At 36.3% G+C, this 26,916-nt stretch overlaps 1 protein-coding gene across 1 annotated transcript in view; it reads left to right on the top strand.

Moving 5' to 3' along the window:
* The window catches only part of LOC108777350 (platelet endothelial cell adhesion molecule), a 152,363-nt gene that overhangs the window by 120,865 nt on the left and 4,582 nt on the right, over positions 1–26,916 (top strand). Inside the window, exon 5 of the mRNA XM_018544209.1 lies at positions 18,818–19,016. Within this exon, the coding sequence (XP_018399711.1) occupies positions 18,818–19,016 (199 nt within the window). The remainder of the gene's footprint in view (positions 1–18,817; positions 19,017–26,916) is intronic.

The raw sequence follows: 26,916 nt of genomic DNA, 5'->3' as shown, positions 1-26,916 counted from the left end.
AACGGTACGTGTGCCTGAACGACGCTCGTTGGAAGGATAATATTTTGCAAAGTTAAATTTAGCGAAGATTTTCGACCGCCGTATAATTTTCCAAGGCGAAGGGGTCACCGTTTTGCAGATTTCCCAAGCTCAGCAGAAACATGCTGAATTTACTGGGAATTGCGCGCACACACAAACACACACAGACAACAAACTAATACTGACTTTAGCGTCGTCTTCGGCGTAACGTAATCCTCTCTCTCTTTCCCTCTCTCTCTCTCTCTATCAGTTTATCCTTTGCTTAAGAAAGCTTACAGCTGGCGTTCCGCGCTCTCAAAGCATACTGCAACGCGGACTTCTTTAATTCTTCGTCTCGAATAATAAATTACTTTCGCTAATGAATCTTGTGAAATATATAGAAAATCGCTACTTTTCTGAAGTTACAGATTCCTTAGGGAATATTCTACTTTGTCGCGTGTGACTTTCAACGTTATTAAAAATTACCCGACTCTTCTCATCATATTTTGCATCATAGGTGACAATAGTATGATCCATGAATACATCAAGTCGACGTGACATCGCGGTAACTGCGGATTGTCTCCGCCTGTTGCAGCATACTGATCATTATTCCATTACATGTACTGCATGTAAATTATATCACGATCATCATGTTAGTGTAGTTATGAGAGTCGATCAGTTTCTCCACAGTCCAATTTTGCATCCCATGCGTAATCTGTATCCATAAAAGCTTCTTAAAGTTTGACAAATGCTTTTGCTAATTACATTAGTATTTTACTGTGTGTATTCTTTGCACATCCGGGCTGTAGTTACAATTCACTAACACATAAGCACCTTCTACAATACAACGTAATACTGTCACAGAAATTACCGTAATCAAGAGCGGGTTATTGGCATATGTATGAGGTGTATACGTTTTCAATTAAATAGGATAATCGCGTAATGTTTCGATAAATCTTGCGCGAGTCGACCGCAGGAAATAAACCGAAACAGCCCGAGCAGTGATTGGCACGGTAACTGACTCTGCCATCGTTCTACATTCCAAGTTTCCGTGACACGGAATTAAATAAATTGAAACGTACTCCTTGAAAGCACGACGGCGTGTAGAAATTGGGCTACACCGCCGGCAAATCGAGTATCAAATAGGATGCAATAATTCGCATACGGGAGCATTAATTACCTCCATAAATCTGTACGTTAATGCACGGGCGCGTGGCTAATTGCGCGAAAGACCGTGCCGGTACAACACGCGCTTGGTCCCCCAGAGTAGCCCCGAGGAATCTGACATTCACTCGACATTCACGAGGACCGTCGCGTATCTCGCTGTCGCGTCATAGTAGGTACGCATACGTCCCGTCCAACTCATTCGTCATGTCTCAAAAGGGAGGCTTTCACTCATTGTTCCGTTCACATTTGAATCAGCTTTATTTCCATCCTTTGCAACGCAATATCTTTCTCGTACGGAAATCAAACGGATAACGAATGAGTAGACTGAGTAGAGGATGATTGGTGACGGTGGAATAGATCGAAAGCGGAACGCGGAATAAGTAAGGAACGGCTTTTGTCTTGCAGTGTCTACTGTAAACCGACGATCTTATTGCGAGAGAGACTTGGGTGGCTTTGAAGTCGTGAGATGAGAGACGAGGACACGGAAACTGGATGGAAGGACGAAAAGCGGGGATGAAGAAAAGGAGAGGGTAGCTAAACCACCCCCTGAGCGGAACGTGAGATGGCGCACGGCAAAAGAGGAGACCGAGAGAGACAAGAGCCCCTTCGGGGGCTCAATCGCCGGGATTATAAAGCACCAGTGACACACACCAACGAAAGATAGAACGTCGCTTAAGCGCCGTTGTGACCAATGGCCTGGAATGTCTTTTCCGGTATCGGGTCAACGACGCGTTACACGTCGCAACCGAGTTACACGTACTCGTAATTTTTCGAGGAAAACCGGAAAAGAAGGGGAACGCGCGCGGCAGGAAGGATGTCAAGACAAGAAAAGAAGAAACAGGAAGGAACGCGCGCGTGTTGTTGTTTCTTTCTTCTCTCTATATATCGATGCGACACGCTGTATCGATCAAATTGATCTCACTGTTCTTCCGCATATCAGAATGTCACAAACGTATATCGGCTACGTAACATCTGCGATCGTTCTAGGTCACACGCTAAATCGCGACGTGATCACGTATAAGAATACCTTCGGTACCAAGTTCCGATGACGCAACGTGTCCTCCGTTTTTATTGTTTTAATATAAGTTTGGAACTCCGACTTGTTCCCAATATAGCTCACGCCTTCTTACGTAATTCCAGGATGGCGCACTTGGGTAACAAATCATTCCCGAATTATTACAAGATATAGTATCATGTGATTATATAGCGTTTTGAAAAATGACACAACTAAAATATTAGTACTTTTGAGATAGTGACAGAAAAAAAATCAACTCTAAAGATGTATATGATATATATTTTTTATTGAAAAATCGATATATTTGTAATTCCCCCAATTTGTCGCTAGAGGTCAAAAGAGTTTGTATTTTGATCTAATTCGCAATAATTGTTTATAGAAAAGAAATCTTCTTTGTTAGATGAAAGTGTTATCGATACTGACATAATGAAAGAAAAAGTCCCTATGTCAGTTATGTTATTTTTTTCTTAAAAAGTTTCTTAAAAATTATTTAAATTTTAAAAGTTTCAATTACTTCCTTAAAATATTGATAATTTGGAGACAAGTAATTTTTCCATTACAGCAGGAACGTTTTTGTTACTTTATTTTTAACAAATAATTAAAGTCATCTCAAATATAGGTACTACTTATTATTATTATCTTTTACACTTATTTCTATATTATTTCATATATCAGGACATGTCCTTGAGCTGCTTCAACTACTTTCCTTTAGCAATAACCGTTCTATACTTCACCCCGTCGTCGTCGCCACTCTCATTATCGGTTAATATTTTACGCCTGCTGCATTTGAGGAGGAAAGAATTCTGGCTAGAAAAGTGGGTTACACCGGCGGATGGGTCGCGATGACAGCATCGTCATATGATTCGCGGGCGACAGTTGGGCTATATCCTGGAGATGATGCACGGGAATACGCTCGCACACTGTGACACGCGTATCCACATATCTATGATGGAGCGAATAATATCCACGGCGGGAAATGTATCTGCCCGGAACGATGACGACATCCGGATCGATGGACACACACGGAAGCCAGAGTGGATAACCGCCCACATCGGTGAATCGAGAGTCTCGCAAAGATCTCTGACGTACGCGAGTTTAGTGTGTATAACAGAGATTACGTAAAACTTTATTGCTAAAAACCACACGATATTCTTTGTCGAAAGTTCAGATCGTTTCTATTATCGTTAGAAATCTCGTCTGCACGTTTCCTATTTAACTTGGTCCGTTTAATCGTAGCAAATCCAATAAAGGTAGCACTTTTGCAGAATATAAATGCAAATTTAACTTTATCTGTACGTCGTGTACGAATATTTCACGGATAAAATATCGACGTACGAAATATCGATCATATATATAAGCTTACTCCTTACTCCATTTCGAATCCATCCGTTGCACCGATTCGCTGTCACTGTACGCGAACGACGGTGCAAACCATATTTCAGAAACGGAACGGTCAATGGTATTAATAACGATCGCGGACTCGCGCAGTGTCACATTCCGCAATCAGCTTCAGGTTTCCGTGTTCACCGATCGGCCAAAAGAGAGAGATGCCCTCGGCACTGTCCGGGACCCATAAAGTTTAATCGCCGTTATTTCGCGGGAATACGTATCTCGCCTCTGGGCATTCGCGTACGTACATACCGCGGCTCCAGTGCAAATAGCTCGTGAGCTAGACGCTTTTAAATATCCCGTCCGCTCGGCACAACGCGCCGGATTTCCGATTTTTCCGCGATCGCGATAGCCATAGCCCGAGGTGAAGTTCGCGAAATCCGTGGGCCATAAATTTCACGGTGGCGCGTGACGGCGCGGCGGCGGTGGCGAGCTCTCGGGCGCCATCGATACGAAAATTAATCGAACACCCGAGAATTGAAAGTAAACGACTTCTGGGGTGGAAGTGGATCATAAATACAGCAGCAGAATGCATTAATATACTGCGGACGCGCGTCCGCCTCGCGCGTTTACGACAGGAGCCAATGGTAATAACGACTATCGTTTGTTCGTTGGCGTGACGTCTCCGTTTTTATTGCCTTTATATTATCTCGTTGTATTATAGCTTGTAAGAACTCTTTCTGTAACGACGATAAAAAAATTGCGTGCACTCGACGTTCTTTGATACCTATAGTGAGTTATCGAAGAACGACGACGGATGCGTTCATCACATCGATGTGTTTATTACTACATGTAGAACAGTTTTCTTTCAATTCCAGCGCAAGCTATTTTGATAGTATAAATAACGTTGGCATGTGTATCGTGAATGCACAAGCATTCGTTGTATGCATCGGCCTGATTTTACTCCTTCGAGTTGAAACTCGCACAACTAGACGCTTCAGGCATATTTATCACTACTCCTGTTCCATAACCGTCTTCTTCATCTTATAAATGATGCCGTATAACGCGAAAGCTCCGTGACGTATCGGGAGACATATTTACTGAGACGAGTCCCATTCGGGCTATTTACTCGACGACTCTCGACAGAAGCTACTGGCGGACTAAGGTTGTTCTTACAAATGTTTGAACGCGTTTCATATAAAGAGATAAATTGCGCGCACGTATTGCTTCTTTTAAACGCAACTACTTATAATTAAAAAATAACTAACATTGAAAAATTAATTCTTCGATGCCACTCTATACATTTTACCACATATACAACATAATATTGGAGTTTGTGTAAAAATATTATGAAAAAAGTGAATATATGTAATAAATTTTTTTCGATAAACACCAAAAGAAATTAACTAATGTAATGGTAACAAGCAAAATATATCTTCACCTAAAAAAAAGTTGTTAGTCTATTGAAAAAGTTGATAAATCCTTATTAAAAAGTTATAACATATATAAAATAAAAGAAAGCCAGCTATGCCCGAGGCTATACCGTACCTAAAGTGACATCAAAGAGTTCATTCTTCGAAGTTAATATAAATAAAGAAATTCAATGCTACTTTAAATGTAAACTTTATACGCCATTACATCATATACATATAATAATAAAATAAGATTATATTCTAAAGAAACCCGATTTCCTTTTTTTAATCATCTCTATTTTACATTATTTTATTATTACTATTAATTCGAATTAATAAAGATAAATTTTATGATATAGTTTGATTTGAATTATATTTAATAAGATTTTTAGTTTCAGACTTACTTATTAAAATATTTGATATTGAAAATTTTGAAACTACGAGAAACAGTAATGATTTCTCATTAAATTTGCGTTAAGGAAAATTCGACTTCGAAAGATCTGAAGAAACCATCGTTAAAATATGTACTTAGACTAACCATTCCATCTCTCAACCGCAGATTCTTTGATGGGTTTTCAGTCAATCTACTCTAAAGAAAATTTGATGGAAAGACTGGCAATTTGTCAAATTTCAACAGTAATTATCTTAGCAATTAAACTCTTAATGAAATTTCTTCTTAAATACAAAATAAAGCTAGCTTGCTTTAAATTAATTGAAAAATGAAATATATTATGTGTCCGAATGTGAGTTACGTAAATTTCTTAATTTTTCGCTTTTGACAAGTTTAGACGATTGATTCCTCGAATTCTATGAAATAATTACTATTGAAATTCTAATTTCCTCTGACATTAAATTAGAAAATAATGCAAGCAAAATTTTGGTATTATATATTTTTGATACAGTTTTAATATTATTTTTAATAATTATTTAAGTAATTAAAATTTACATTTATATAGATCATAAACATTATCTTTTGCTAAAGAAGATTATACGCACAAATATTTTTTATAAACGTTATTTGTGAGAACATTTATCATGTAGTATAAATATAAAAAGTTCTTTTTTATTTAAACAAACAAATAATATTTATAAAAAATTAAATTTTTCCAAGACTTATTTTTAACAATGTATTAAAATAAAAATTCTTCAATACTCGTAATATAATATAAAATTTAATAACTTATGATTTCAAAGGATGCAAATATCTCCAATGAATTATTTTGCTTTGGTTATAATTAATCTGCTCCTTACATCTTTTACTTTTAATTTAAATATTAAAAAGATAAGGTAACGAAAAATTTCTTAACCTTGCGCATACAATGTGAGCGAGCAGCTGTTTGATCAAAGTGTGCTGAAGACATTACGCTGTAAACACCACTTCGAAACTACTTCGTTAAGTATTAACGCGACCGTAGATTAGTGTACCGTCTACTCCGCATATCGCTGTAATCTCCATGCCGTTGAGAAACTGATTTCCCGACTAGGATTTTCATAGATACGCCTCTCGCAGATCCAAATTTCGAGTGCTCGTATTCGTACATATCGAGCGAGGCCACTTGTCGGGATGCACTTAAGGTTTTTACACGCGCCCGCCCGAACCCTGTCAGAAAATGCGAATTGCGAATCTTACGAATCGCTCGGCGGAGCCGTAACCCGACAGGGGATCAAGGCGAAGAGTTCGTTTTCCGACCTCCACTGCGAGTAAGAATCCCCCTTGGTCCCTCTTCCTATGTATTCTAACGTACTTCTTCTTCGCACCTATAAGATAGATCTTCACAGATTCCAAGGCTTTCGCAATCACGCCGGAGTATCTTGATTCGTATAAATCTCTGGTAACCCACGTGGGATTCGGCGGAATGCGAGAGAGGTTCTTTCGTTCGTGACAAGTACACGCGTAATAGGGGCAAAGCTTCACCGCTCTCCGAATACGATGCGAGGGTACGACTGAACGACACCCATGAATTCAAAACAGGCTGGAAGATCCTGGGACCCTGCTGCCGCGGCTAACGCAATTATGCATGCCGACATTCGCGTATTCTCTTTACTGCCGCCTGCCGCGCGATCCAAAGCGCGACGCACTGCGCGTACCGACCGATTATACTTCACGTCCTCTCCGAAAATCATGTTTTATTGGCCGACCATAAAGTATGCACACCACAGCTTCACGGTTGTAAAAAGAAAATTGACGGTTCATAATGGATGCTGCTTCAATATTGAAACGCAAATTTCGTGACGCGACAAGGGAGATCATTCGAATTGCTGCGAGGACGTTACAAATATTTTCCTTTGACAATTATTTCAAAATTGGCCAAAAGTAAACACCAAAACTTGTATTTTTAGATAAGATTAAAAAGAATGACTTATGTGTTTAACGGGAATAGTTACCTGATTTCTTTTTTATATAAACAATAATCTAGAATGTTTTTACATTCAAATTAAGATTACTATTATTAATAATAGTAGTAGTATTTATTACACTTCAACTTTACAGCCAAGAAGGAGACTTGGTTTACAATAAATCTTAAACCATTCATTCACCCAAACATACATATATCCTTTTCATTCATCCTAAACTTAACCTATGACTAGTAGCATAATAATATAATATAGAGTTTATAACAAGTAATTAACCTCTTTTTATCCTATTCCATTTCTTTGAACATTTAATTACTATTATTAATAATATATTGTATATCTATTATTAATTGTTTTGATTCATCATTATTTGAGAACATTATGGGTAGGAACTTAATCACAATATTTTGAATAAAGTAAGTAGAACAAATATTAAATGGAATAAGTATGATATTCTCTAAAACTTTTAGATTAAATCTCACTCTAAAGAGTAAAATTTCACTGTTAAATATTAAAAATTGTACTACTGTTTTTCAAACTGGCTCAATTTTCACCTTATAATCGGGTGAGATTTCACTCCAAAGAATTTAGAGAATATTATGTTAATTATTATGACAGTATATTCGAAAAATAAAGATCTTAATTAATATAACGTTTTTATTGTGAATTTTTTATGGAATTGCATATTAAAAATTCAAGTAAAGAATAATTATTAAAGAAAAAAATAGATTAAGCAATATTCATATAAAACAACATTTTAAACAATTTACATTTTTTCTCTACTGGGATAAAACACCCCAGATGAGTATTCTCAGATTAAATATGTAGACCTTAAAACGATATTAATATTCTTAAAAAGAATATTAAGATTCTTTCGTACTTTTATATGAAACTGCAAAAAATTATGTTTATAATAATGAAAAGAATAATAATAATAATAAGCTATAAAAGCCGGATGAAACATTTTTTACAAAATAAGAAAGAAAAGAATCGATTACACTGCGATTGAATCAAGCTAAGCTTCTTCAGATGAGACTCTAAAATGACATGAAAAAAAGTTTGCAGCGTCTTTATAAAATTCTTTATAAATTACAGGATGACTGTTTGTTTACTCATGGACCATGCATGATAAACAAAGCTTGTATGATTTACGGAAGAACAAAAGTTAGCAAGAAGAAATCGTGAAAGGAGAATGATAAATGTTTTATTTATTTTAATCAAAATCTGTTAGTACGAACTGTCGCTAGTTAAATTGGTATAGAAGCAGTTATTACTAAGTCTCGAAATCGTATACTGGGATCATCACTAACCGCAAACTAAATCCTTTGAAGGATTAGAAGGACCTTCTATCGGAGTTGTTGACCTTTGTGACACGATATGTCTCTCCTATTGGATATGGTGTCAGTAACTTCGACGTTGCGTAAGTAATCAACAGCGACGCATATAATGCCCTCTTGTTATGGATTAGTACGCCCGATAGCACTGCGTATATGGTTCTCTCAGACGCAAGTGACCATTTAAACATAGTGTTCACTTCGGTAAATAGGATTTGCATTGATGAAGATTACGCTTGTTATCTAAATACAGAAATAATATTAATTACATTAAAGAGACTTTTCCTTTTAATTTTTCCGTTGAAACTTGTACACCGTTTCTCTATGCGAATTTGAAAATCAATTTATATTAGTTACTCCTTCGTCAATCAAATTTTTTATTCTTTCTTTTGCAATTTGAGTCTTTTAATTTAAATATGGAAAAATGTATAGGATTACTTGTCAACATTTTTATCACATCACTAAATAGATACAAGATATTTATAAAATATTTTAAGAAGGAAAACTGGACTTTATTCTTCTTTATTTCGGAGAAATTTGATAATGAAATTTCGCTTGTGTCAAAAAAGACCCAAATTGCAGAGACGAAGAGCTAAATTAATTAAACATTTCTTGTTGCTTTGTGAAAACGATAATTATTATTCCGCAGTTTTACAAAATTTATGAGAGTTTTATGAGTAAAAATTATTATTTATTAATGATCGATCTAACGGTAATCGAAAGAAAGAATATACTGTATAGCGAAAATGAAAGATTCTTGAATTTGTAATTCAGCTGAGTCGTGATCTCAACAAATTTTCCAGATGTAATAATGACAGGCAACGCACCGGCGAAGGAATAATCAGGAAGTGTTGTAAATCGTTCTTCGCGAATCGTACATTCTTCGAACGAGATGCGAGGATACAATACCTGCTTAAATTCCGTTAGTTTTCCGCACTTGTATAGTACTCTCACACAGCGCAATTTTCACGAGAAGAGGATGCAGGGAAGAGAGCTCTCGAGTGGCTCACAACTCGGAAACGAAGAGTACTGGCACTCCGACGGCTGCCCGAAAGCACATACTTTCCCTTCCTTCTATCCTTTCGTCCGCTACACACCCAGCTCTTTACGCTTGCTTTCTGCACGCCCGCATATATAATTCTCGTTGCTTTCGTTAACACAATCACCGTTAGTATTCTCGCCTCGTACGAGATCGAGAGACCCTACAATTCGACGGCATGTCACGTCCCTTTACGTATCTGGTAAGCACTTGTGTAGTATGCGTGCATTGTGCCCACTCTGTTAACGAGTTACGTCTTACAACTGATGTGTAAAATATCCTAGACATGATCTTTTCTTTGCATTTATATGTATTTACTTGAATTTCTTGCGAAAACGAAATAAATTTCAAATTGACATAGGACGCTAATAAATTATAAATTGACGTGAGACGCTATCTCTTTCATTTCTTTGTGAAATTATTGGCAGACGATTATTTATATCATATCTTTATTTCCAATATATTAAATTCCAATATCAAATTTCAGTAATGAAGCATTTATTATATATTTTTTATATAAATTTAATATAAACATTTTTAAATATATATTTTTGAAATAATTAATTTCCACACATCTTGATAATAAATAATAAATATCCATGTTTACCTATTTGGTTTTATTTTTGCGACTCTTAAAAAAATTTTCGTCATAAATCTCTATTTTCCAATTTTACGTAATTTTATTACTAGATACTGATTTCTCGAAATTGCCGGAACTGCTGTTTTCTTGTTTGATCTGTGGTATCTGTTGTTGAAAGGACATCCGACGAGTCTAGGACATTCTGTATACTCTGCTAAATTGCATGAACAAGAGAAGTCCGAAGGATGGATATTACTACGAATATACTATAGTATCACACTTGAAATCGTAGAGTCTCAGCGACGTGTCGCAGCTTCCACTGCTACCTTTTTATTCCGCACATTTTCCATTGTGTTTAGAAATGCCAAGTGAAATATCTACTACTATATTATTGTACTATTGTACATTTATTATCTCTTTTAAAAGATACCTCGAGTTAAAGTTAAGAACTCGTGATTCAAAGATATACTTAACCACAAAAATAAGCGTTCTTTAGAAACTTAGTAAAATCAATTTATATGAAAGTAAGAAAGTGTATGCATGAGAATTTTGTAATTAAAATCTAGATTATTCTACAGTGTAAAATAAATACGCCATTGCACCCAAATTGTGTTATACTATCGATACGTCACGCGTTAAATTGGTGTTATGCTTTCGAGATGGAACCAACGTAAGATGTCGATCGTGCTTATCAGATCGATTCTTCACTCCCCAATTGAAGCACGACGTTGCATCTGTTAACAGCAAGCAGCGACTGTCATTGCAGAATCATCGATCAGCGTATACAAGAGAGACGCGATGTCCAGTTTGCAGAGAGAAACTGCAAACGTTTGCCCTGGACGTTCGGCCTGTTTCGAATGGCACCCCGTGCGCGTTCCGAGCTCATATTCGCTGTGATTTATCGTATTCGCGTGTGCAACCGCATGTAGGCGCGTCACTCCGCACAGTCGGTGGATCAGACCTGTCCCATAGATCATCGACCGAACGTATGCGCGCCGAATAACACGGAAGTGAAATAAAACAGAGAGGCTCACTAGTTCCCTGAATGACTAAAAAAAAAAGAAGAGTGATCGAATCGGAGGAAAACGAAGATTCATTCTGATCCGGTTGATGTGTACGGCTAAAAACGTGCCGAACATTGTCGAAGTTAACGCGCTAACACGCTACTTCTTTTATCTTCCAGTCGCAGTTTCCTTTCGCGTATTTCGTTTTTAGGAGACCGTTGTTTTTCTCCTAATTGATCATAGAGCAATGACGAGTTTTATAACACTCGCAGCCTAACCGAGAACACATTAAGTTTGTAAAAGGTAATACAAAGTGTTACGAAAGACGGAAACTTTATCCGCAGGTTCGACTAAAGCGGAACGACTTTTTTCAATATTGAAATAATAACGTTTGTTTGTTATGTGTTTGTATATACAAAGAAGTATATAATATATAAAAAATATATTAAAAACTTTAATTAAATATCTCGATATTGTAAATAGTGACCAACACAATCATACAATGTAATTTGTGGTCTTTGAAATGAATTTTACGTCGCAGCGAAATTTTAATTTTCAGCTTGAGCAAAAAATATTTGGGGGTAAAAAATTGCCGGTATTATCGAAAGGGTGACGTTTAATTAAGTATTTTAAAACTTTACGAAAAGCAAAATATTTGCATAGTCAACAAAAAGTGCGCGTTTTCAAAAACTTTCGACATATCTATACAACGTGAACTCCGTAGAGTGCAAAAATATTACGTAAACTTTCAGGATTGGACGAAAAGCAAAATCAAATGCAAAACACGTCGAATATGTAACGAAAAATATATGCAAAAAATACACAATATGTGTGTGTGTGTGTGTGTGTGTAAACATGTATTACATAAAACACCATACAAACGCGCGAATTTGCTTTACATATTAGATGACAAACACCAATATCAACTGTATACAGGTAGAATTTCAGCCTCATTATACGTCACTAGATATGCGTGAGCGACAGTGTCAATTACGCTCTATTATTAATCATTATTGCAAACTCCCATTTATGTGCTGTTTTAATCACACCTCTTTGATATCGATCGAATTAAATTATCAATTATCGAGACTAGTTACAATGAAATAATAAACGCATCCGATAATATGAACGTAACGTGCACTTTATCTTTCACAGTAGATTAAAGATGCATCAAAGAACATAAAAGCATGTACCATTCACGAAATTGTTGAATCACAAGGAAATCCATGTCGCAGCATTCGTGGACAGTCGATTGATTCGCAAAGTATGCTTGAATAAATTCCGCACGAAAAGAAGATTTCTCTCGCGAAACGATCATTGATGTTCGAGTTGTGCCTTTTGATTTCTCCTCTCTGCCGGAAAACTACGATGTCGTTTTTTTTTTGTCTGCTTGTGAAAACGGCTCCTTTCCTTTCTCGATATCGCCCAACATCCTCCTCGAGTCCACGTCGCTTTCGATAGCAATAACGAGCGCGGATGGGAACAAGGTCGATATAGCAGTATCTCTCTCCCGGTTCCTCTTTTCGTATCGTGTATACGCGATGTCCTTTGCGATATCTACATACATCTAATTCAATCGCGTATCCATGCTCAAAAGAAGGATGGATGCTCGTTGGAGGCCACGGAGCAAACGCGCCGGTATTTGTGAAGCCCGCTCGTTACAGACGGGCCATAGTCCGAACACGTCCGCCTAACCTATGCCGCAGACAGAGAAGCTTGTAAAAGGATACCGGTGGAATCCTCTATAAGATCGATTCCGGTTTACGAAGCATTGCCTTTTGGCTTCTTTCTCCTGCCGCCGCACGTTTCGCCACGAGCATCGGTTCCCATTCGAGCCCGCGCCGAACAAGTCTTTCCTTCTCTCCTCTGTTTGGTTCATTCGATACCGCCACCATCCCCCTATACAGCCCTCGAGTACAGTTCCCTCGCTGGCGATAAACGCCGCTTAAATACCAGTCGAATCTCGGTGCAATGTAAAAGTCGCTCGAGGAATGCAAGAAAGCGGTCGAAAGCAACCGGGGAGAAATTGGACTGCTCATGGTATCCATGGCTACGTACATATACACGTATATTTCCGCATCTAGATTCGTGTGCTATCCGCACTACTATCGCGGTCAGGATTTGCATGCATGCTGCGCCAAGATCTTTCCGGGAGAACTCGGCCCATCGCCTATCTAATACCGTCTCTTACGGAAGGAAGGAGATAGCCGCGTATGAAAATTTGTTGGTTAGCGATAAAACTGGAGATCACTTTGAAATTCTGCAAAAATTTTGCATTGTCACGCTTCGACATATTCATCGGGGAACGGATGCTCGTCATTTACTGTTTTCATAATCTCGCAATTAATCTTTATTATGTGAGCCTTTATTATAATTTAAAACGATTATCATTATATAGTGTACAAATTAATACGATTAAAATGATAAGTAATATTCCTATAAAATATCAAATCTAATATGCGAGAGAAAAAATTCTGTATTTTAAAAGATTTTTTTATATTCGAATTCTATTAAGCTCTCCTTTTATTTTTATAGTTATTGAAGAAAAGCAATGCTCGAAGAAATAATACTATTAATATACGTGTAACGTATCCTTATCTACGCGAAAATATTATGAAATTTTATGCATTAGGAATTCAGTTTTAATAAGAGTACACGTTGCTTTACCTCGACGTACAGTACGGAATTATTTCGAAAGTATGCCATTCAGGGAATTGCCACTAATTAAAACGAATATGTATGAGACACAAAAGATCATGGACTATTGTTTTGGAAAAGAAAGGGGAAGTAGTACGCAGCTGGCGTAACGGACAAGAGACTTCTCGTAATACCCCATTTCGAGACGATGTTAAAGCCTCTAGGCGTAAATGAGTTAACCTACGCGAGCGCGGTCGAGGGTTATATTTCATAAGCGAGCGGTTACACCGAAAACCGCGCGACACTTCAAAGGTGCCTGGGAGAGACTTGTGAGGTTCACACAGAATAACCGAGGTCAAAAGTATCCCGTTCTTGCATCACGTCGTGCCGACGTAGCCTCGCGCACATAAACCCGTGTCTCGTCGCACAGGTTTCGCATGGCTACGCCCTTAAATGCGATGCATGCGCCTCGAACTGCAGTGGATTTCGAGGCGCATTTAAGCACGCGCGACGCGGTATTGTGTATTGTTGGGCATTGCGCAGGATACTTAGGGTAAGCCGCTCGCCACGCGACGCACACGCTGTGTAATGCGCCATAGGATATGTAACATCGGTGATGGTTACAAGTACATACAGTTCTTACCTTATCATGGTGCACCGTAAAACCACATCGTTTGTCATTCCTATATAACTGCATTGTAGTCGTTCTGTGAGCCATCCATTCTTTGATTTTTCATCAATTTTCTTCGGTCGCCCTATAAAATTATAACTATTTTCACGATTTTTTTAAATTAATTAAACTGCATGAGAATTTAATCCGTATGCTTTGTATCTTGTTCATGATCTCGTTCAATAAAGTTAAGCGAAAATTTATCTTTTTGCTATTTATATCTTATAAAGTCTCTCGCACATTTGTGATTAAAATATGAAGGATATTATAAAAATAGACTTTTTTGTAGCAGATAAAATAAATCTATTTTAGATCATTTTTTTATAAAAATTTCATTTAACCTGTACATCGAAGATGTTTTTATCTATTTTCGCATTACTTCAGTCCCCATGGAGATGGTCGTATTTCCTCGATACCAATCGGATTTCACGTTCGCGATATCAATCGAATATATTGGTTTTCAGATACATGCGCGCATCGATTCAACAAGTACTACACGTGCAATTAAATGTGCATTACTGAGATTTCATATCTCGCTCGTGTTCGCACCGTGCAGAGCTCTGTAATGGCCTGCTGCGCAGCGGGTTTCCTGCTGTATTTCTGGTAATCTACGCCTTGAATAGCAAGGAAAGAAAGAATTCCATTTTCAGATGACGAATAATGAAATTAGAAAATGCAAGCTGTTCTGCAAAAAATGCTTTGAATCAACGGTCTAATAGTATTTTTCTCTCTCTTTCTCTCTATCTGATGAATGTGAAAATAATTTCTCTTCTGAGATTAAAAAGTGCGATCTAATTTAGAGATTAATATTAAAGATTAAAAGAATCTCGAGGTAAAATTAAGCTTCTACAAAAATAGAAATAAATAAACGTATTCCTTAGTCAATTTTAAGTAAATCTCTCTTGGATAAAACTGTAATCTTGCTGAGAATTTTGCTTTTGCGCGCGCGCGCCATAATTCATTCATAATCTAAAAGATAACTGAAACATAACATTTTATATAAGATTTCAAAAAGAGAGCTTTATGACAAAATATATTTAAAGTTTATCACACATATCTTCAAATATTCTATTTTAAGAGAATTGAGAAATATAAATGGTTTTTTTGTCACGCTATTTTCACTTAATTGTTTACTGTAATGTAAACTTTCCGTGATCTTATCAAAAGTATTCTGGATACATTCACTTTAATTTAGTTTCGAATTTCTCACTCGATTACTTAACTTAGATTAGACGTAGTGTTAGTTACATGTACCTAACCCTATGTAGGCTTTGCGAGAATGTGGAAATTCTTGAGAATGCGGTTGAGCATGCGAAGTAAACATCGTTAGCGTTTCTATCTCGGCATTCTTGATATAAAAGATGAATTTTTTGTAATTTTCTATTTTCTAAATTTATCTAGGTAATACTTTGCAACATTTACTTGTTACAAATATTTTTGATTATTAAATATTTAAGCAAATTATTTATATAAAATATATCTTTGAAGATTATTATAATTATAGTACGATGAATGTATTTATTAAACCGTAATTTTATAAGAAACATAAATGCAGAAAATCTGTTTTAACCTGAATTATTACTTTAATGAATTTTAAAAGAGTTTTTCTAATTAACTTTGAAAAAAGCAAATGTATTGGCAACATCTCTTTAATTTTATAAATAAACTTATATTAATTTGAGACTTAGCTATATCAAAAAGATTTAGTATTGAAAATTAAAAGTTCTGATCGAAAAATCTCGAAGAAAAAAATCTTGATCGTTGAAGAATTAACTTCAAATTTGCCAAAGAATCTTAAAATAAAAAGGTACGCGGCTTAAAAAAAGTACATCCATGAAACTTTTGACAAGAGTAAGCAATTAAAAGATCGAGAGAAAAGTTTTAGCGAGATCTTACGAACTTACAAACCATTGGTTTGTGGAATCATACAGTTTGATTTCAGAACAAATTGAAACATCGTCCAATTTTTTACAAGCTTGTGCAAGATCAGTCAAATTTTCTTTCGAACTTGCGTGAGGAAATTATTAGACATTATATTGAAAATGATGGCGTCATATCAAAGCTTTGATTACATCATGCGACGTAATATTAGTGGATCTTTTCTTCGGTAAGACTAGCGCATTTAATCTCATAATAGAAAATTTCACGATCCGTTAGGTATACTCAAACGTCTTCTTTTTTTTAATTTTTTCATCGCGCAGGACACGAAAGTGTGCCGGTGGGAAAAGAGATATAGCCTTCCTTTGGATGCTTACAAAGAAAATCCGGGGCGCTTAAATATGACGTAGCGACCGCCTTCTCATAATCTGTATTCAACCGCTGTAATCACTTTCGCTTCCCTCCGAGATTGAATTTCACGGATAGCTGTTTAAAAAGCGGAATTTATATTCGGCTGGACGCACTCTTAGCGCGTCGGGGGGATAAGTATCAATGCTACTCGGCCATTAATCATTGGTCGAGATTCTTTTTTGCGCGTTCCGCCATATATCACACTGGATCGCGCGAATTGCATAATTCCTCAGTTGAGAAAATGTAAAGTCAGCAAGCGCTCCTATAATACTTGCATGTTTTCGCCGATATTCTTTGTTGCAACTAGCATTAAACTTGACGTGTCAAGCGTACACACAATGCAATATACACATAAATATTTGCGCCGATTTTTATCCATTCTTTTTACTTATGACACAGACTGTAATAAAAAAATATATAGGTAATGCTATGCATATTTAATTGAAAAGTGAACTTTATGGCATAATATGGTGATACAGTGGAAAGTCTTTTCTTTTATACTTAGTTTGTCTTTGAAAAACTTTTTAACAAAGTTAAATTAATTTAAAGTTTCAGGAGGATATTATTATATTTTTATCATGGATTATTATGTTTTTATAATATCATTCGTACATTGTAGTAGCTCCATTACAAAGTTCATTCAATTAGCCTTATTAGGTTTCATTTGATTGGCCGCGATTAGAAGTCATCTTCTATTATTCAATTTCTACAACCTACTACTATAGGTCGTTATTTGAGAAGATAATTCGGAAATTCGATTCTATGTATTATTCGTAATTACATCAAATCAAATGTCTTTGCATTTCTAAGTGTTCTTTTTTCTACTTATTGCTAAAAAAGAAATAAGTGTAGCGCACACAACAGAAATATCTATTTGATTTCGATTGTCCAAGCAATTTCGAACGTACGTAATGTTCGAGATTGAAATGTTAGTACGTATTCTACAGTCTGTTGGCTTAATAATCTATATAATACGAGATGTTCTATGTAATTTACCGTTGGTTCGACGCGAATGCTGTTAAACTTCGCAACAACTATCTTCTAGAAGCATGTTGGCATCAGGTGCGCATATATAACGCTTTGAATCGAGAATTATGTTATTACTGAGATTATTATCACTTAAGAAACTATTAAGCACAAGATTATTACGGTTTAACTGACATTTAAATAGAAAATAAATAGATAAATTTAAAAAGTAAATTTTTTTGAAAGTTTGCTGAATTATTTTATAATTATTTATTTCGTGACTAATGTGTCTTCGGAGCATATTCATTTTTTCTATATCATGTCAATTATAATTTTTTAATGAAAAATACCTTATAAAGATTATATTTTCTAAAACATTATGTAATATCACGATCTATATATGATATATATATATATATATACCTATATACACACACATACCTCAATCTACATCAATCTGTTGTCTTCTACATTGATGAAAGTTTAGACAAACTTCTTACAATTCACTTACAAATCACTCTACCCTGCAATTCACTCGAATAACTTACTTTCGACGCTATCACGACTTCCGGGACGATAATGATCCATTAAGAAAGCCGGAACTCGGCCATTCCGGCCAATACTTTCGACAGGCTCGCTCTTTGCTGCCGCAGCTTGACGAGAAGCGATTTCACGCAAGAAGAAAAAAGGGGGAATGGAGGAACATTAATCGGGCAGGAACACGATGGCAGGAACGTTAGCGGGTTCTCTAACTTTCCATCGAAGTGGAAACCCTCGTCTTTAGCGCGGTACGCCGTTGAACGTGCGGGATGACGAAAAGGTGGGATGGGAGGGACAGGGCAGGAGTTCACCTCCTCCCAATTCCGGATGAACGGATTTCGTTGAAAGCAGATTTACATTTTCTCCTCTCTCTCTCTTTCTACGGTACCCTTACCGTAGTCATCTCGTCTACCCTTTAGCGTTCGCGAATTCCTTTTCTCGTGACGTTCACACGTTCTCCAACTCACGCTTGATTTGTTGCAGGTGGAAACGACCACGAGGCAACAGCGGACGAAAGAAGACGAGGGAACGCAGTGGAGTGAGATCAGTCTCACCCTTCAACCGTTCCATTACACGAACGGTCGTTTGAATCTACGTTGCACCGCAGAGATACCTGGCATCTACTCAAGGCAAAGCGAACTCCATCTCCTTTCGGCTATGCGCGAGCCAGTACCTGCAAGAGGTAACTATAAAAATTCTATTTCCATTTGTGTGTTCCATATTGCCCTAAAAACTATCGATCTTAGACGTCTTATATAAGTTATTACTTTTTGCCTTGGATTCAACCTCACAACTCGAAAGAATTTCTACGATAATGAATACATATATTATTATATTTAATCCTATTAAGTCGCGAATGACATGGTATAAATGTCACACACATTTCGTTAAAATGGAAATTTAAAAAATTTTACATATAATTTATGACTTCAATATCTCTTTGAACGTTAAGTTTAATATTCAGCACTTTATACGTATTACATCACTGTATTCGATTTATCTATCTAACTTGAATGATAATTCGAATTAAACTTCGAACGTAGCGAATATTCGAGATTAGCGCACATCGGATCAAATCCGTTTAGTTCAAGTTAGATTATGTTCGATTAGAATTAGATCAGGTTTCTCGGTATACAATATCTCTATAGACAACCTCGTTAGCAAGTGTCTAGAATATCCTTTGTCACGTATTGATAGTTATACCAAACTTAGTAATGGTGTTTAACAGAAAGAATTGTTGGGCGGGAATATGACAAAATGATTGCTTTTTCGTGCTTTTCATGATTCATGATTTTGATCTCGATGATTCTACGATCAACCAACACACGCTCCGCGAGTAATAGTCGCACACGCTCGGGCTAACCGAGTCGAGATTAGTCGGTCGGTCGCACGGACTAATAAATTCTGAGAGCAGGGTCCACCCACTCGAAATCGGTAAGGAAGCCTCCGATGCACGCTGCGCTCGCTTTCCTGCACGCGACGTCGACGAGATTTAATTGAGCGGCCACGGATATAACCTACGCTCCCATTACCTTCCGGCCGGCTGACCCGTCCTTTCACCCTTTGCTCAATGCACCCGCCGGCGTTCCAACTTTCGTCGCCAAGTATACGCGTCGAGTTGCTAGTGCGTTTTCGATGATTTTCGCCGTTCTCCCTGTGGATGCAAAATAATTCACGATAGTTCAGATAAATCGGATATACAGATTTGCTGAATAGAGTACTTTGAATTAAAAAAAAAAAAGTCACGTTTGTCGCATATTTCTAAAAATGTCAACATTGCTCAAAAAGTTTCAGTATTTTAATTTTTTATTATTTTTAATATTTATATTGTTAATCATTTATATACACGTGCATTATAATTTCATAATTGAGTTTTTTGTAAACATTATTTCCTATGAAGATATTTTTTTAATGACTAAACAAAACTGAATTATGTGTAATAGAACTTATCTTCTATAATTCTTCTATTTTATAACTTGTCAATTATTCATCGATTCTTTACAAAGAGTATTTACTTTTCGGCGGCATAACTAATTGACATTTCTGGTTTAAAATATTTTTTTCATAACGTATCTTTTAATAAAAATGCACGTAGTTGCTTATACAAGTATAATATAATTCTGACAAATTCTGTTACTACCGTATTTTAAATCCTGTATCATGCACCGAGAACTAGTTAAAGCCTAGCTTTGAACCTGCAACAGTGTACACCAGTAGATTGCATTGATGCAATGCACGCGTTACCCAGTGTCCCCATTGGCAACCCCAATTTTATGATCACATTCGTACATCGCGGAATCGAAAAGTATCGTCCACCGATAATCTATATCCTGGTGTTTTGAATGTGGCTCTCCAATGGATTCTGCTCAAAATACGGGTGATTGGATACTTCCGTTCGCCCGACGGTCGGGAAAATACCTAGTGGATTTTTGCGTATTGTGCAATTCGTCCTGGGAAAACGGGACGAGCACGTAAGCCCCATTGTACGCCATTTTTTGTCCATTGTATATCTTGCTTATGATACGATATTCCCTGCTTTTAGAAAAAACAAACGACGCTATATATGAATCCTATTGTTTGCTATTATGTACCATATTGTACATTGTTTATTGGCTAATAAATGGCACATTCCACTATTGTACGATCAGACAGTATTTAAATTGATACGATCTGCCGAAGTCTATAAGCTTTTATTTTATATCGAGCATCTTTTTCTTTCTAAATATTGCTCTTTTCATTAAATATATTTGAAACGTTTGGATTTTTTTGTTGAATATTTTATTTTATTTTAGAAATGTAACTTAGCTTTTATGTATTTCTGCACTTTATGTGGAAAAATAAAAATTAAATTACTAATCTTATAAGAAAAAATATTCGAAAAATTTCTTAAATTATTGAAATTGTTAATATAAAATGCTAGCACTCAAAATATTAAGATCAATTCAACACACTAAAGTGATCAAGATATTCATATTCAAAATATTATAAAACGTGTAGCGTGGAAGATTTGGAGCATTCGATAGAAATTTTAGAGATCTCTTTGCGTAAGTAAGCTTTCGTACGCGAAGAGATATAAAATATTTGCGCGATGTAATATGAAAGAGGAATGTTGCCCATAGATTTTTTAGTGATTTTCTTCTGTTGAAGTGAACTGAAGTTTAATATGTGAAACGCGGTGCAAAGTAGATGGATGACTTGAAGAAATGGTTGGCAGATGTTGTCGTGGACCGGTGCGAAGAATGTTCATGAATTCGCCGACATGGCGGTGCCTCGGAAAACTTCTTATCGTAACGTTGGACAATGCTGGCGAACGTGACATGTAACGCGTGTGCTGCTTTAATGCATCGAATTGATAAACTCGCGTTATTTCGATATAGCCAATCAACTATGCAGTGGTAAACCAGAGTTATTCCGAGATAGGTAATCAACTATGCTGCGGTAAACCGAAATATCACACGTAATACGAAGCTGAAGTACACAATATTATAGCATCCATTGTTAACAATACAATGTCTATCAGTAACTGTTCTCCGCAATCTCCCTCCCAAAAATGTTTTCCATAAGTTAAATTTTAGACGAAATCCATTAGTCATCATACTGATAAAAATTCTGTTGTCGACATCGATAAAACATTTTGACACACAATGTGGGGTAATCTCTTTTCCAGCTGTCGAAGTATACGTACGTACGTACATACGTACATACATTCGCAATTTGTGAAAATAAAGGAAAGCCATTTGTACGCGAAACAAAATTAACGCGCGCGCATTCAATTCCGTATACGATTTGACCGGTTGCCAGCAGCGTGAATTTAATAAATCGCAGAAGGACGGGGAAATGTAGATTGCGGAACATATAAAAATTTCGATTTTAACACATAGCGGCATTTATCAAAGCTTGTACGCGCGTGTTAGATATGACGGTATCGTAATCACTTCTGCTAGGCTGTGTATTAGCCCCTTGACATTTTTCGTTAAATGTTATTCGCATCTGTCGACCCTCTGTATTGTTAAGCTACCGGAGCTCGGTTCACCTCATATTTGTTTATTTTGAAAAGACCGGTGGTCTATATTCCGGCGCGGAAGCGGTACGTTCATTTTATTTTCAATGACGTTTGCCCGATAACATTTAATAAGCGCCGGTCGCATGCAGCATTCTATAAAAGACTGTGACATTTACAGAAAATAAAAGCGACCACAAAAATGGTATTTTCCGCTACGTTCGTTTTTTTTTTTCATCTGAATAGCTCGCGTTTGTATAGAATATCCGATTTATATATGTAGCATCGATATAACACAACACAATGGTAGAATAGCATTATAGCTTGCATGATGTCACTAATTTGATATGATATCATTTCAGTATATGTTTTTTATTCAGTCGTTTTATAATAGAAAGCTAGCTAGTTACATTAATAATGTAAAATCATGTGTTTTTCTTGATATATCTACTCTTTACGGAAAAAATGTTTTTGTTGAATTGTTAATTATACATCGAAATCTCACGATGAGCAATACTGCATAAAGTTTTGGTATTCTAACAATTAATTTGTGTATGCTGCATAATTATAATATTTTGATAGCCTAACAAAATTATTTTCAGATCTGTATTGAACCAAAATTTTAGATACTTTAGTAAATTTTTTTCCGTGTACAACTATACATTTTGCAATTAACATTTATATTAATTATGACAAAATATTAAAATATAAAAGATGTGAAACAGACGATTTAACGAGATCAAAAAAAGTTTTAAAAAAATATATAATATATATTATAGTTATTCTAAATGTAATCATTTAATTTTTATTTAATTTTTTTATTAAATTAAATCTCTCATCTGTTTTATGCGTATTTCAATTGTAAAATTTTATAATATGTACAGTCAATTTTGAGAACTTTCTCTTTGTTAATTTCAACACTTTAGAATTCCCTTAATAATATTTAGAATCAAATATATTGTAATTAAATAATATGTAAATTGGCACTCTCTCTATACTTGTCAGTATTTTGTTTTTCAATTGAAGAAACACATAGACATATTAAAAATGTCAGATTCGCAAATATACTTGAAATATTCAATGTATAGTGTAATAATAATAATCGATTCATGTACATTCTGTGATTAATATTCATTGACACTTTGCTTTCAAGTTACGAAATCTGCATATAAGGTTAAATCTCTTTAACAGGAAATGCACTTATTCTTTGACATAATGTTATATATCTCCGCATGCATTGTGCGAGATTGTTTTTCCCCTGGAGAATTCATTCTTGTGTAAAAAAAAACTCACATCGTGTACGCGGAAGTTCAACGGCGAACTGCTGAGGAAGTCCCATGGATTTCGTTATATATACGCCCGTTCAACTCCCCCTTTTTCGCTTCTCACATGCGCCAATGGGGTGTGAGGTACGAAAGATTCGGTACCTCGTTGAAGAAACTTACTCAGGACAAGACGTCGCGCCTCACGGCGAAACTTTGGTTCTTCTGTCTCGTTTCCCTCTCGCTTCTTCGCTCTGTACCCTCTTCTCGGCGTCCTTCATCTCCCTGTACCCTTCTCTATTCTCCATCTCTACCGACTTCGCGAATTACCCAGGACGCTAATCTCACGTGTACGAACGAAGCAAGAAGAAAGGGATTTTGAACATCTTCGAGTTTGAGAGATGTAATCTCGTCTACAGTCAAAAGTTGCACCGCGGTGAATCCATATGTATTTTGTGATTGAGCACACACTACACACACAAATATATAGAATGAATTGAAGCAGATTGGAACAAAGAATAATTCCTCAACACATTCTCCAAAAATTACTGTTCACAAATTACTATTGAATTTTTAATTCGCGTGTGATTAAATTCTTATTAACTTTTTATTTGAATAGTTCGTTTTACAATTCAAAATGGTAATATCCTATACAAAATCTTTTTAATAATTATATTTTGACAAACATTTTTGCAGTTTATAAAAATTTCTTATCCACGAATACATTAAGATTCTTTAAGCTCCGATCATATTTTTCGACATAGTCATAAAGTTATTCTTGTTATTTGAGTTGCTAGTGCTTGATATTTAGGTCAAGTGCTCCTGAGACACCCTCTATACATGTCGCATGTATAATTTCGCGGCAGTCGACCCCGGAAGCGTGGATCGTGGTAACGCAGGTATTCCGAGCTTTAAGAGTAGGTGTTATCAAGGCTTTGCATACTCGATTATCCGGCCCTTCTTGTTCCCATGTAAACTGCTGAGAGGAAAAAAAAAAGCGCGCGCCGTTCCCCGATCGACTAACATCCTGGAAGACGACGCTTATCGGTTTCTCAGCTTCTCGTGCACAGTAGTCGCAGCCACCTCTCGTCAAATAGATAGGGAAATATCGCGCGCTGCGTGCAGGCAGCACCTGCACGAAAGCCTAGGTGATTGATTGATCACTGACACTCGGTATTATTATTATTATTGAAAGTGTCATGTATGTGATCGTTTCAAGACTGATTAGGATCAGTCTTTTCATCTTAAGCAACCTTTTTATGATATTTTAATCAAAATAATATCATCTGAGTGAAACATTCTGAAAAGTATCTACAGGAAAAAATATAATTTCTCTAAAGATATTTTCTAAAGAAAGCCAAGATTGTTCAAGAAACAAATCATTCATCTAAATCGTCACAAATCTTCTCTTAAAACAGTGTATTTCGACTAATAGGCGATACTGCTAAAGAGAAAGTCCGTGAAACAGATGCACCCAAATCAAAACAATACAGATATAGGAAATTTCCCTTAGCTGCGTTAAATCTGCGTGATTCTGTTTTCAAGTTGTACGCAAACCCATCTTCAAGTGTCTGAAATTTATTGGTTTATGTCGAACTTTACTGAGTTTCTGATTACTTGTGAATATCCGATTAGTTTTGCTGGGAAATAAATGGATTACTATAAGACATGGAAAATGACAGCTTTTCGATTAAGGTTTATTCTTTACGAAAATAATTTATTTAAAACATATATGTACGTTGTAAGTATCAAAATATTTTCTATACAAATAAAGTAATAATTTTGTATTTTCTATTACGTGTAATATTATTGTACGTTATTTTTTATTCTATTGCTCTCTGCATTTTTTTTTATATGAATTAATGTAGGATTTAAATTTTACTTATACTAGTCGAATAAATTAATAATGGATTTAATTTAATTAGGTACATTATTCATTATCTTGAAAAACGAATTTAAAGACATATTTTAACATGTACGTTTATGATTATCGTACTAATGCATCATAATTGGACAAGCGAGTATGAATAACGAGCGAACTCAACAGGCAGAAATTTCGCTCGTTACTATATGCATCTTGCTAGAATAACTTTTGACAATTTTGCCGCTGCATTGCGTCGAGATTTTCATGTATACGAGTGATAAAGTATGTGTACAACTGAAACGCACCTCAGTTGTACTTTAAGTAAATCGTTTCCCCGAAACTTTCTGAGGACTCGTGTCACGAACTTACAAACACCGGCTCATGAAGAGAGAGAGTTGCCTGAAGAGTTTTTACATCAAGAACCCTCTGAATTTCGTTGCGGCCTAGACTTTTCAGGTCGTGGCGAACGAGTCTTTCAATCCCTCTCAAAAGGCTCTTACCGAAAATCCATGAATGATACCTCATAAGCTGTTCTTACGCACACGTCGCATTTATACATGCATGCATGTGAAAAATCTGACTCCGCGTTTACGAGGTTTTGCGAAAGTTTTCCTCGCCGTCGGATGATTTATTTCGCACGTACACTTTGTATAAATGTTATATGTATCTAGAGCAATTCTGTATAAGTCTACATTTATTTTATGCATATTTGCGCAAAATTAATACAAAGAGAAAGTGTGTATTACGTCTTCACATCGGATTTTCTCGATTATAAATTCTTTAGCAAACTTGGAACGGAATGGAAAATCAACTTTAAAATGGTCAAACAGCCTGCAGTTGAGAGGAACATTTCAGTGTCCACGGGAATATTCTGGTATATCAGTATTTCGTAGGATATTTAAATATGCATAAAAAAGTATTGCATATGGCATTGCATGCGATATCAACCGTCAGAGATGATCAGATTATACGTTTTTTTTTATGTGCGAGTGGAATATTCCAAAAGTAATATCAACGATCGCTATCTAGGATCCGTTCGCGATTTCGCCATCGTTGGCAAAACTCTCATACATTTTGGGATAAATGTGATAGAAGCAGACTGTAGGAGAACGTATACCGTAAACCTCGACGATTGATAAGCGACCAAAGGATTTTGGCTCTTCTCAATTTTCAAACCTGTCGGGGCTATATTCCACTTTAGTTCCTTTTACCGCCCGCCGCGCACCAACGTTGCCGCCGTTACAGAAATTCGTTCTCTTCCGCACCCGTAGTAATTTCATTTCGTTCACACCCGGTTTTCCGCGGGCGGCTGGTCGCTTGATTCGTACGTATTACTCCCTGGGCCGTGGTCGACAGAATTGTTTTTAGGAAATTGACTTTTCTATCCGACAGAAGGAACAATGCCCCGCGGAGGAAAATCCACTGACGTTCCACTTAATGGCACTACCTCCCCCCC

This window comes from Cyphomyrmex costatus, unplaced genomic scaffold (assembly GCF_001594065.2).
Source record: "Cyphomyrmex costatus isolate MS0001 unplaced genomic scaffold, Ccosl1.0 scaffold43, whole genome shotgun sequence".
Lineage (NCBI taxonomy): Eukaryota > Metazoa > Arthropoda > Insecta > Hymenoptera > Formicidae > Cyphomyrmex > Cyphomyrmex costatus.
The sequence above is the reverse complement of the archived record's forward strand: the minus strand, read 5'-3'. Positions and strand labels throughout refer to the sequence as shown.